Source organism: Aethalodelphis obliquidens, unplaced genomic scaffold, assembly GCF_003676395.1.
Source record: "Aethalodelphis obliquidens isolate GAN/ISIS:26980383/991018 unplaced genomic scaffold, ASM367639v1 scaffold16, whole genome shotgun sequence".
NCBI lineage: Eukaryota > Metazoa > Chordata > Mammalia > Artiodactyla > Delphinidae > Aethalodelphis > Aethalodelphis obliquidens.
This window is the reverse complement of record NW_020837960.1, coordinates 11205920-11219623: the sequence shown is the minus strand read 5'-3', so window position 1 is coordinate 11219623 and position 13704 is coordinate 11205920. Positions and strand designations below refer to the sequence as shown.

Here is a 13704-nt window from a genome sequence, read left to right as displayed (position 1 = left end):
TTAGAGCTACTCCAAGGAAAACCAATTATTTTTTTCCCTCTGTGATGATATACAGCTGTGATAACATGCCGTGCACAAATTTCGTAAGACATGCTGATGTGCTATCAGTTCCAGGAACCCAAAATGAACCTGTATGTAGTTAGCAACTGGATTTTTCTCCTATTGGAAAATGTGTCAAACTCTGACAACTGTTTCTCTTTCGCTCAGTGTGACAAAGTTGTGATTTCCCCCATGATACTTTCAGGGTATGAACAGAGCACATAATTAATGATCAGCAGTAAACTCTCCCTCTTTAAGTCTGAATAATATAGACCACTTGACGGTAAAAAAATGGAAATGGGTATCCATTTTCTTTATTTCCTTCCTCTCACAATAGACTGCTGCTTCTCCTTTTATGTTCTACTTGGAGAACATAGTTCACTTACAATATCTGCTAAATAGTTACTGTATATATAGATAGATGGATAGATTATATATATACGCACACTATGTTATTTTACATATGTAAATTTATTTACAGTATTTATATTATATATAAATTACTATAGGTGTAGACACGGACACACACACACACACACACACACAGGTCTTCCTCAATTTATGATGGGGTTACATGCCGATAAACGCATCATAAGTTTAAAATATGTAAGTCAAAAATGCACTTAATACACCTAACCTACCAAACATCGTAGCTTATCTCAGCCTACCTTAAACATGCTCAGAATACTTATTAGCTAACAGTTGGGCAACATCTAACACAAAGCCTGTTTTATAATAAAGTGCTGAATATCTCATGTAATTTATTAACTACCCTCCTGAAAGTTAAAAACAGAATTGGTTGTGTGGGTCCAGAATGGTGTGTCGGTTGTTCACCCTCATGATCGTGTTGCTAACCGGGAACTTCGTCTCAATACCGCCGTCCAGCATCAGAATACGATACTGCATGTCACGAGGTGGGGAAAAGATCAAAATTCAAAATTTGAACTATGGTTTCTACTAAATGTGTACTGCTCTCGCACCATCATAAAGTCAAAAAAATCGTTAAGTTGAACCGTTGTAAGTTGGGGACCATGTGTACACACACACACACACACACACACACACACACATGACACAAACTTTTTTTTCAATCAGCCACCTCACAAGTTTAAAAACAATATGCTTTACACACTGTAGGTTAATGGGAGTAAATACGAGGGTTACGTTTATAACATGTCAACTCTGCTGAGGTCTCTAATATTAGAAAAAACTTAAAAATTGGTAAATTCAACGGTGTTTGGAATTAAAAATTTAGTAAGTCGGGATCTTCAATAAAAATTAGGTACAGCCAACTCCAAATTTTCCAGGCCTTTTCTCTCACTTTTGGTCTCTTAAACTGGTCCCTCAGATTAGCATTTGAAAGTTCAGCATTGAACAAAAGAAAAACAGCATGTGACACTCAATTTGAATGAATATATGAGACTGTTTAGGTAGAAGGGAGGCTGGAGACTTAAGGTTTGGTTAAATTTAGGAATTTAATTTTCCCTCCATGTCTCCATTACCTCTCCACCACAATATTTTATTTTACTCTGTTTAATGGAAGTTTTTTTACAGATGTGACTTCCTGCCCAAGCCCTACCCCCCAATTCCTAGGTACTTACACTGTTTTGTAGTCAGAGAGAGAGTAATCATTCAAAAGAATGCCAGGGTAGAGAAGAGTTTCCAAGACTGGCTAAACGGATCTTGCCGAAGGGTGCAGTTGTCCCCGCCATTAAACGTGCCTCTCTGCTAATTGAGTTTGGCCGTTCATGTTTTGTAGAAATCTAAATGTTGGGACCATAAAGACCTCTCCTGCAGCTTCTGGAATCCAGATAAGGACTGTGATAGAGACGGAATGACAGAATATGGGTCCAAGACTGCTCTGGACCAGGCTAGAGAGAGAAGGGAGTTTCTGGTGCTGGGTCTACTCTTTTCTGAAGAACACTTGTGGGGAGAATGATTCTGGGAGCCCCCTGGACTTCTGATACATCTGGAGGGGTCAGGAATACTCTGCAATTTCCCTGGAATCTTCTCTTGGAATAACTAAACCCATGTATAGGATACAGTAGGCCTGCTCTAAGTCACTCTAAAAGGCTAGGAGCACAGCAGAAAATCTCCCTTGTATTGGAAATGCTTACTGGCAAAATCTTCAGCACATGTAGATGCCTATATATGTGCTATACGCAAATATATTCAGGTAACCCCCTGTTGGGACACACAGATGTTATATAAAAAATGCACAGCGGCACAAATCTTGATTGCCTGGAAGAGAAAAGGGGAGTGAAAGATAAGCTATTCAAATGGATTTCATCTACAGAACACATAAAACTGAGGCTAGAGCTTCCTAAATAATGAGCAATCCTAGTTATTGGTGACATTAATTTATCTGGGCAAAAGAGCATATTCTTTCCAGAGATTCTCACGACCGTTTTATAAAATTGGTGTCTTTAAGACATATAAATTTTATATACATTACAGAAGATCAATGGAATTTCATCAGTAACACTACTTGGAGCTTTGCAGATTTCGATCCTGAGTCCCTTGGGAGACCCACCATGCTACCAGACTTTCTGCTTGACAGTGAACATAGCGTCAAGTGCTATGTTCCAACTCAACTGAAGTAGCTAGGCCCTTAGGAAGCACTTCATTATTGATTGCTAGATTATTTATTATGCAATCAATCCTTGTGAAGACAGGTTGGCATATAATTGAACCTAAAAGAATTACATTTTTATGGGAGTTTTGGAGGGTAGCATTTTATATCTCAAAACTGTATGGTAACCACACATTAGGTCAGCTTGACATTGCCTAGTGTCTATGCCAGAGCTCCTGGTTCCTTCCACATGTGCCCTACATGTTGGATTTGGCATGTGTTGAACTTGTGTGGGAGAGCATGAGTCAGTACTTCTGGTTTAGGACCAAAGCTTTGGAGCTGTGTTTGGTTGGAAACTCCTGGCTATTGTTATGAAGGAGAATGGATCAAAATTTTTTATTGACAGGCAAATAGCTCTGAGGAGATGTTGACAGTCCAACCCTGGGTCTGTATCACTCCATCTTCTCTTGCTCTTTAATTAATTCCAACACAACACATTTCCAATCCCAGCAGCCCTGACAGGCACCCTGTCAATGCTGGTCATCATTGTAAATCCCATCCAAATATAGTCCAAACCTTCTCAACAACTCTGTTTATAAAGTTGCTGTTCCAGACTCCCCCAGGCTCCGGAGAACCATCCTCACATTCTTAATGATCAGGCAAACGTCTTCACGTACCATCGTGACTCCTCTGCGGATCAGGACATACATATTATGGGGAACCAAGATGACTGTTCACATCAAGCCCCTCCCCTCCTACCACCACCACCACCATTTCCATCACTCTGACCATTTAACCCATCTCCTCACAGCCAGCCTATATCTGAATTGGAAATGTCCCCCCTTATACATGGGTGTTAGGAAGCAGATGAAGGAGATGTAGAAAAAAACACTTAAAGAAGGTTGAGTGGCGACTTTTTGGTGTTTTCAGTGAATAGAGTTGAGGCTATATTTAGTCTGCACCTGAGAAAAGTTATCTGGGGAGTGTGTTCTTGTCTGAAAGCTACTGACCATAAAGAATGAGTCATTGACCTAAATCTTGTTTCCAAGATGCAAATGTCCATATCAGTAAATCAACAAACATTTGTCAAGAGCCTACTCTAAAAATTACCAGCCTTCATTGTGGAAAAGAATCATCTGGGCAGCCTGTTTAAAAGGCAGAATCTTTGTCCTCACACACAGAGATTCTGTGTATTGTAAAACTAACATCCAAGGTGATACTGAAGCAGTCACCTCTGGGACTGTGTTTTGGGAGCTAGTGGCCTGCCATGTACCAGGATGTATCTTAGCGGACGGTGGTGATAAGGTGATCTCTTCCCTCAAGAATTTTATAGACTAGTGAGAAAGAAAGTAGTTAATGACCATGAAACTAAAATCAGAAATACAGAGAAGGAGCTATCTCTGCTGCAGATGCCTTGTGGGAAGAAAGGACAGTTGAGGGAGCCCTAAAGGATGAATAGCGTTTCCTCTGGTTAGATGGGGAGTTGTCAAGGCCATTTCAGATACAAGGAACAATTTACTGAAAGGCCCAAATACAGTCTCAGGAGTTTAGTTAAAATAAGACAGAAAGACATATTTTTTAAAAAACTAACTGTACAAGATCAGGTATTATAAGCACCGAATAAGTAGAAAAAACTGCTTTTTGGAAAATTAAAGCTTTTTAGAATCCCAAGGCACTTAGAAACATCAGACCAAACCACAAGTGTTTGATCCCTCTTCTGCTACCCACTCCCACTCTTGTCTCTCTCCACTTCTCATAAATGCTTTGTCACTCTGCAGCCACCCACAGACAACTGTCCCCTAGTGGCTTAGTGGGAGACCCAGATTTCACATAACCCCTCCCTGATGGCTCTCCAGTCTTCTGGTCAGTCCTCTGTAGGTTTCCAGCTAATATGACTGTGTCTAGAGACATCTATTCCTCTGCAGAGCTGAGATTCCTGGAAACAGATCCAAAAGAATCTTGCTGTGATTTATGTCAGAGTGTTCTGCCTGTGTTTTCCTCTAGGAGTTTTATGGTATCCAGTCTTACAGTTAGTCTTTAACCCATTTTAAGTTTATTTTTGTGTATGGTGTTGGAGAATGTTCTAATTTCATTCTTTTACACATCAATGTCCAGCTTTCCCAGCACCACTTGTAAAAGAGACTGTCTTTTCTCCACTGTATATTCTTACCTCCTTTGTCATAGATTAATTGGCCATAAGTGTGTGGGTTTACTTCTGGGCTTTCTATCCTGTTCCATTGATCTATATATCTGTTTTTGTGCCAGTATCAATACAATTTTAAGAATAAGAGTCCATAAGAGAAAAAGAAATCTGTATATTATGTTGAGGTATGTTCCCTCTGTGCCCACTTTCAGGAGAGTTTTTATCCTAAATGGATGTTGAATTTTATCAAAAGCTTTTTCTGCATCTATTGAGATGACCACATGGTTTGTAGTTTTCAGTTTGTTGATGTGGTGCATCACATTGACTGATTTGCAGATACTGGAGAATCCTTGCGTCCCTGGGATAAATCCCACTTGATCCTGGTGTATGATGCTTTTAATGAGCTGTTAGAGTTGATTTAGTAGTATTTTCTTGAGGACTTCTATATCTATGTTCATCAGTGATACTGGCCTGTAGTTTTCTTTTTTGGTAAAATATCTTTGTCTGGTTTTGGTATCAGGGTGATAGTGATGGTGGCCTCATAGAATGAGTTCAGAAGTGTTCCTTCCTCTGCAATTTTTTGTAATAGTTTCAGAAGGACAGCTGTTAACTCTTCTCTAAATGTTTGGTAGAATTCGCCTGTGAAGCCATCTGATCCTGGACTTTTGTTTGTTGGAAGTTTTTAAATTATTGATTCAATTTCAGTGCTGGTGATTGGTCTGTTCATATTTTCTGTTTCTTCCTGGTTCAGTCTTGGGAAATTGTACCTTTCTAAGAACTTGTCCATTTCTTCTAGGTTGTCCATTTTATTGGTGTATAGTTGCTCATACCAGTCTCCTATGATCCTCCTATCTCTGTGGTGTCAGTTGTAACTTCCCCTTTTTCATTTCTGATTTTATTGACTTGGCGCCCTCTCTCTTTTTTTCTTGATGAGTCTGGCTAAAGGTTTATCAATTTTGTTTATCTTTACAAAGAACCAGCTTTTTGTTTCATTGATCTTTTCTATTTTTTTCTAAGTCTCTATTTCATTTATTTCTACTCTGATCTTTATGATTTCTTTCCTTCTACTAATGCTGGGTTTTGTTTGTTCTTCTTGCTCTAATTGCTTTAGGTGTAAGGTTAGGTTGTTTATTTGAGATTTTTCTTGTTTCCTGATGTAAGCTTATCTCACTATAAACTCCCCTCTTAGAACTGCTTTTGCTGTGTCCCATAGGTTTTGGATCGTGGTGTTTTCATTGTCATTTCTCTCTAGGTATATTTTTATTTCCTCTTTGATTTCTTCAGTGATCCATTGGTTGTTGCAAACACTTCTAATTGGTTTCCCAGTTTCCCTTTTGTCTATTCACCATACAGCAGCTTGAATGAAAATTTGAAAACATAATTCAGCTCATATCATGCCCCTGCTTAGAACCCTTCCATTGGTTTCCTGCTATGTTTAGAGCTTAATCCAGCCCCCTTAAACTGGGACCCTACGTGATCTGGCTCCCCACCTACCTCTAAATGCATGCTGCACCACTCTGAAGCCAAGTTTGTTCCTGCCACCCCATTTCCACCTCAGGTCCTTTGCACTCGCTGGTGCCTGTACCTGAGTCACCTTCCCCCAGGCTCTCTGTGGCTGACTCCTCTTCATCTGACACACGGACAAATTCACCTTCCTTGACCTCCTATAAAGCAGCCCTCCACCAAGCTTGAGGATACTCCCCACTCCTGTCCTATTACCTGTTTTGTTTTCTGCAATATGCCCACCACTCTCTGAACATATCTCCTCTTTTAATCCTTGCATTTATCGTCTGTGTTGCTTACCTAGAATATAAGTTCTCCAAGAGCAGGAACCTTGTCGGTCTGGGCAATGCTGTGTCCCTAGGACCTTGGCATCTAATTGCTGCTAAGGAAATGAATCAGTAAAAATCTAGCACTACTTGGTTAATTTAAATGTCACTCCCTTGGTCTCGGTGACATCTAAACATGAGAATAAACTAGATGATGTTGGCGGGAAAAGCTCAGAATGCCTTTATGTGCTTGTTTAAATGGGCCTCTTCCTAATGAGGGATTTGCCACATGCTGTCTGGAGCTGGTTTGTGTATCTTTCTAAAGTAGTGTTTCAGGCCCTGAACTGTGCAGGAAACTCAAGAGTACTGACAGCCTCCTCTATTCTTCTTTATTTTCTTAAATTAGCTACTTACAGTTGTATTTTCCACTGTTGGGAAGCCCATTCTTCAATGTGGAGACCTCGCCTCTCCATGGGACCAGCCAAGACCAATTCTTGAGTCATCCCTTTGGAGACCCACCCGTTCAGTAGTGGCTGAGTTCTCCACCCTCAGTTCCTAGTGTTCCTTTTACCCAGCCTTTACAGTGTTTATGGTCTTCCAGAGAACCATAAATAGTTTCCAATTCTGGGTTTGTAGCATTTTTCATTGGATTTTGAGTTACAACTATCCTTTTTTTTTTTTTCCCCCCCCATTCTCAGGAAACATCCCAGTTCCTTTAAAGGAGCTTAAGCAGAGACTTTAGTTTGATTGTTTAGGAAGCTTCCCCGAAGCGAATCTGATCCAGAGCCCGGGCCTAGAAACTACATTTTCTCAGACGCCGTGACTGATGCTTCTGTGATGCCACTGGCATGGGCAGGATCAAGGCAGGGAGGAGGGGTGCAGTACTTGGAGGAGGATGACTAAGGGTGTTCCCATTTCCACTGCCTCTCTAGCGATACTGAAGAACTTGGTTGCCATCCAGAGGAAGAGCTTGGAAAACCTTTATTTAACTACCTGCTTTGACCCCACATGTCTTTAGTGGCAACTGCTCAACTTTTATAAGGAAAAGCCAATGGCTTGTTAATATCAGCTCCCACCAAGATGGTTCTAAATACTCTCCTAGGGAAAAATACTCATGTCCGGATTAGGATTTCTCATCTGATTTTAGAAAGATATATAGAAACCACATGTGCATTTTCCCCTTAGCTTTATGAGCAACATAGTTTCAATAAAAAGTTTCCATGCCCAAAATATCCAAGTTACTCTGTCCTGAATTCATAACAGGATGAGTTAAGGGCAGGAATCACTGATGAATAATTCCTCGAAGTTACCTGGTATTTGAAAGAGTACTACATCCTTGGTTAGTACGGGTAGCAATTTTTAAGGTTCTTATTTCTCCTGATTTGTCAATAATAGAACAGTAGAAATTTTAAAGAAGTACACTGGCCATTCTCAGTTCTAGAGGATAAATTCATTCAACACACATTTATTGTAACTGTATACTATATTCCTGCTACTGAACCAGAACACACAAATACTGTCTAAGGGCAGAGTTCCTTGCGGTTACAGACCCAAGATTAGGGCTGTGGGACAGTAAACAGTGAGGGAGGCCATCATCACAAAGGCAAGAAAAGCGGCCACCCCAGGTCCTCCCACTTCTGGTATCCCTGAATTTCCTCCTTCATCTTCTTAGGTCAAGAGTTGTCTGGGCTTCCCTGGTGGTGCAGTGGTTGAGAGTCCGCCTGCCGATGCAGGGGACACGGGTTCGTGCCCCGGTCCGGGAAGATCCCACATGCCGCGGAGCGGCTGGGCCCGTGAGCCATGGCCGCTGAGCCTGCGCGTCCGGAGGCTGTGCTCCGCAACGGGAGAGGCCCCAAGAGGCCTACCTACGGCAAAAAAAAAAGAGTTGTCAGCCACTCCCCCATAGCCCCCACCCCCATCCTCTTCTGAACCATCCTATTCATTCTATTGGAGGCACTTAACTAACTTCCTGTCACACTCCCAGGGGCATTTATAGGAGAGGCTGCAGGTTAGCCAGGAGATGTTGATGATTCTTTGTCCTGTAGGGATATTAACATAAAAAATGTTTTTCTCTATTTGCTGGGGCCCTGGGATACTTGTAAGGCTGCTCAAGCCCGTCTACCTTCTGAGATACCCCCTTGTCCCATGGGAAAAGCTCACACATTCTTGTCACCCAAAGGCTACAGCACCCCACCGCCTCCCTGTGCTCGGCTGACACAAAGCCAGATTAGTCAGTCTGCTGCCTAAGCGGAAGTCCAGCCAAGGAAAGGAATGTGCTTCGCTGCCTTGCAGGGCCCCCCCTCCCCAGTCTCTATAAGCCGCTCTCTTGAGGCGCTCCCTGGGAGCATCGCATTTAAGAGAAGAGAAAAGCTTCTCACTGGGAACACCCTTGCCTTCTCACAAAGCCAGCCAGCACTGACTACTCCTCCCTTCCCCGTCCTCCTTTCCTCCTCATAGTGGGCAGGGGTCTGCCTACCGTTTGTTGGAGGCTCTCTGTGGAAAGCAGTAGACATAGCACCACTTGTCCTCGGCCTGGGACAGCAGGGAAAGCCCCACTCACCATCCTGAAATAGAAGCAGTTCCCCTTGGGAATTCCCTGGCAGTCCAGCGGTTAGGACCCGGTGCTTTCACTCCTGAGGGCCCAGGTGGAATCCCTGGTCGGGGAACTAAGATCCCACAAGCCACGCAGCATGGCGAGGCCAAAAAAAAAAAAAAAAAAATCAATTCCCCATAAGAATTCTGCCCCCTCTCTCCCACTTAAGGAATGCAAATGGAAATGTTATTTTTTTAAATACTTCTATTCTAATTTATTTTCTAAGTAAATCATTCATGGGATTCTGTACTTTAACTCTTACTGGTAACGCAGTTACTTATAGTGCCACCTCACGAGATTTGAGAATTTCAGACACAGGGAAGTAGTTGCCAGGTCTATACAGTTAAAACATAAATTAACAAAGTGGTAGGAGGGGGACAAAACAATCCCACTTACGTATATTAAAAATGGCTATTTACCACTTAAAGAGATTAAAACTACCATTGTCACCTTCTGTCATCACCATTATTTCATAAGAGAAGGACATTTTAACAAAAAACAAAGAACATAATCTCAGAATAAAACAGTAGTTCTTTATATTCCAGGGAAAAGGTCAATCTCTGAAGACTGGGGTTTTAACGTTATGGAGAAATGTAACTAATCGTCTCTGTGTTCTTCATTTCACTGTCCACCAAGAGAACCCACATAAAAGCAGTGTTCTGAGGCTAGGTCTCGAAAGTACTTGTGTAGGCTCTGGTTCTCTGCTCTCAGCCTAAGGATAAACTGAGAACTTTTCTTTAGAAACTGACACTCATCCAGGGCATCGCAGGCATCACACCAGAGATCAGGGGCCGTGAGACCCTATCCCAGGTCAATCCAAGGCCACCCTGCAATTCATAGCATGACGTAGTGCAGAACGATGTGCTCGGCCTATGCTTGCCCTGTGGGTCTGAAGCCTCTGACCTTTGGCTTTCGAGCACCAAAGCATCACAATAAACAGAACGTTGAGGCCTTATCCTCAAATTTGATTCATCTCAAAGCCTGTTTCAGAGAGAAGCCAGAAGTGTCCGTCGGAACCCAGTTTCTTAACACATAGAAGGATACAGCCTATGGAGTTGACGTCCTCATTTTCACCATTTTGATTCTGGTTATAAGAGCAGGGATGGTAGGAGGGTAATGCTTTTACGTCAGCCCCGACGCTACCATTCAGCTTTTCATCCGTCAGTACAATGTTGACAGTTGAATTTCACGATGGAAAAGCCCTCTGATTTATAATCAGACTCCAGCCAAACCGTCCATTCCTGGGCCTTTTAAAATGATCTTGTAAATTACAGCAGCCAGAAGGAGAGAGCAGGCTGGCTCCCTTAAAACAACAGCGAGATCCAGGGGGAGACGGCAAGGATTTGTGCTTCCCTCAGTGGCAGTGAGGGGAAATAGGGATTAAATACTCTTTGTAACTAGCAGCTGTAATTATCAGGGGAATTTGACACAGCTGTAGGAGCCGTTTTCCTACTGCAGAGTCTAGCGAGGGAAAGAAAAGGGATCATTTTATCCTTCCAATAACTACAATTTTATATTGACAAATCAAGCATAAAATTGGTAGTTGAAATGCTTCCAGGAGTCTTTGTTTAGAAATACCTTCATTCATCCATGTGTTTTCTTAGAGTCTCGCTTTTCCAACTACTGTCGTTCCAGGAGACAGTGTTCTGTTGGCCGTGTTACCATTACCGTCTTCAAAATGTGCAGTTATTGAATGTTTGCCGAGAGCCGTTAGAAATGGCAAGACCATGACTCAGCCTGACAAAACTGTCCCTGGGGTCAGATGACGTTATTCACCTGAGACTTTTATTTGCCTCTCAATAATGTTCAGTGTTTGTCTTTTTAATTCAGGCATCATATCAACGTTTCTTCACGTCCACCCTTTTGGAGCCAATATAGAATATCTCTGGTCATACATGCAGCAGCTGGACTCCAAGGTAAATCCTTTTTCTCAACTTGCATTGCTAAAATGTAGCGTGTTGATCGCTGGCTGCAGGCCGAAGCCGCGTGAGCTGCGTTACGGATGTAATAGCGTATGGAGGTTGATCTGTACTTCTTCACAAGAACTCAGTTTCCGGTAGAGAGTTGTCTTCTTTTCACTTGCTTTTGTCTTTGTAGAAAGAAAAGCAGTTATCGAAAATAACAGTTACTTTCAGCACATGCCAAATTCCTTTGAAAAGCATACGAGGGATTTAAAAGTGCAGGTTGGCCTGAAAGTTCCCACAACAATGGAGAAATCATGTCGGGGCGACTGATGGCGCACTATCCTTAGACCATATTCTCACGGGATTCTATGTGAAGGGCTCCACACAATAGAGGAAAAATCACCTCAAATAACATAAAACTCTGATATGACTCTCTAGAAAACTGTATTAATGGTGGTTTTTTAGCATCATTCTCCAAATGGAAAAAAAAAAAAAAAAGACTACAAAAGTTCCTCTCAGCTGTGCCCCTCGAGGGTCATACCCAGGGTCAGGACATCACTCCTCATTTCCGTGAGGCTAGTTTTTCTCCTCTGCAGACCAGCTACCCTCCTAGCCCACTGGGGTGTTTGTGCGCCGAAAGAGAAGGGACAGAAGGAGCTCAATTTATGTATCAAATTCCAGTGAATAGTGAGAGGGGCCTCTGTGAAAATCAAGTGATGGCATTAACCAGTACTGCCTTGGGGAGCCCTGGAAGGGGACAGAGATGCTAGGCCTGTCACTGGGCAGTTTGCTAAGTGTCCTGCTGAGAAGGAAAATGGAAGTAAGAAGCTCTTCCATAGAGCACAGCAAAGCGCCTGGGATGTGCAGGACCAGGCCCACAGCTCGCTGACCTGAATACACACACATACAGTCATTCTGAATCTTCAGGGGTCAGTATCGATTACACTGCTACACTGTCATCTAATTTTGATTCAGATGATCTTAACCAATTCACAATCCCACAACCGCCTGACCTTTTTCTTTTTTTTTTTTTTTTACAACTTTATTGGAGTATAATTGCTTTACAGTGGTATGTTAGTTTCTGCTTTATAACAAAGTGAATCAGTTATACATATACATATGTTCCCATATCTCTTCCCTCTTGCGTCTCCCTCCCTCCCACCCTCCCTATCCCACCCCTCCAGGTGGTCACAAAGCACCGAGCTGATCTCCCTGTGCTATGCGGCTGCTTCCCACTAGCTATCTACCTTACGTTTGGTAGTGTATGTATGTCCATGCCTCTCTCTCGCTTTGTCACAGCTTACCCTTCCCCCTCCCCATATCCTCAAGTCCATGCTCTAGTAGGTCTGTGTCTTTATTCCTGTCTTACCCCTAGATTCTTCATGACATTTTTTTTTCTTAAATTCCATATATATGTGTTAGCATACGGTATTTGTCTCTCTCTTTCTGACTTACTTCACTCTGTATGACAGACTCTAGGTCTATCCACCTCATTAGAAATAGCTCAATGTCGTTTCTTTTTATGGCTGAGTAATATTCCATTGTATATAGGTGCCACGTCTTTTTTATCCATTCATCTGTCAGTGGACACTTAGGTTGTTTCCATCTCCGGGCTATTGTAAATAGAGCTGCAATGAACATTTTGGTACATGACTCTTTGTGAATTATGGCTTTCTCAGGGTACATGCCCAGTAGTGGGATTGCTCGCGCTTGACCTTTCTAATGGGTCTTATACTTCAGCTTTGAGAGAAGTCATCTGGAACAAAAATTGTTTTTCAGGCATAGAGATCCATGCCCTCTTATTCTCCTGCAGCTGGTGACAGGGTAGACCATACAGAGTGAGATGGAAGGAGGAGACTGGAAGAGTCTTGACGTTCAGAATCATGTTATTGCCTTCCCTGTGGCCTCCCCTCACTTCCATGGGGGGAGGGGAGGGTGACAGAAAACGGTCCTTTGAACTCAGATGAAATGAGGAGTGATACGATGTTACTTTGTTGAAAGAAAGCTTTGAAGGCCTACTTTGTTTTTCCTTCTCCAACACCATTCTTCATAATATCACCACTACCTTTGCCTGGAGGATTAAATGAAAGGCCACTTGCACCACTGTACTTGGCATAGAGTAAGCCCTCAAGAAATGATTCCTATTGTTGCTATTATCCTTCCCTTGTATTGTTGACATTGCTTTCCTTCCCTTTCTGGAAATCCCAAGTGGGAAGCCTTTGTGAAGAAGCAGTGGTTGTTTCAGTATGAGCTGAAATGGCCAAGGAATCCACTCATCATTCGTCTAAGAATTGTAGGGCTCCTGTCTCCTCTGGCCCATCAGTGCAGGTTAACGATCTGTACGTCTATGAAATGCGCGTGCACGTGTGAGTTGCATACGGTGTGTGTGCGCGTGCACGTCCAGGTATAATTGATTATTTGATGGGTAGGAGCTCTTGTTCTATTCTTCCCCGCAGGACGGTGTCCATCATTCACTCGCTCGGGTGAGATCTGTGTGGTCTCCCTCAGTAAGGAGAGAATTCACACACCTGGTCTCTGGTCCTTAGATGATGGGCCGTTCCGGAAGGGATTCGGTCAAGGGGAATTCCATTTCATCTCAGACTGATACCTTTATTTTAGAAGATAATAAAGAAGGTATTTCCCTCACAGAGGAAATATACAGGGTCTCGGTCTCTCCCAGACAG

General features: G+C 42.5%; 1 protein-coding gene across 9 annotated transcripts in view; it reads left to right on the top strand.

Moving 5' to 3' along the window:
- ENOX1 (ecto-NOX disulfide-thiol exchanger 1) overlaps positions 1 to 13704 on the top strand; it is a 611692-nt gene that overhangs the window by 575906 nt on the left and 22082 nt on the right. For all 9 annotated transcript variants that reach the window (XM_027116194.1, XM_027116191.1, XM_027116190.1 and 6 more), the window contains one exon: positions 10947 to 11032. In XM_027116194.1, the coding sequence (XP_026971995.1) occupies positions 10947 to 11032 (86 nt within the window). The remainder of the gene's footprint in view (positions 1 to 10946; positions 11033 to 13704) is intronic.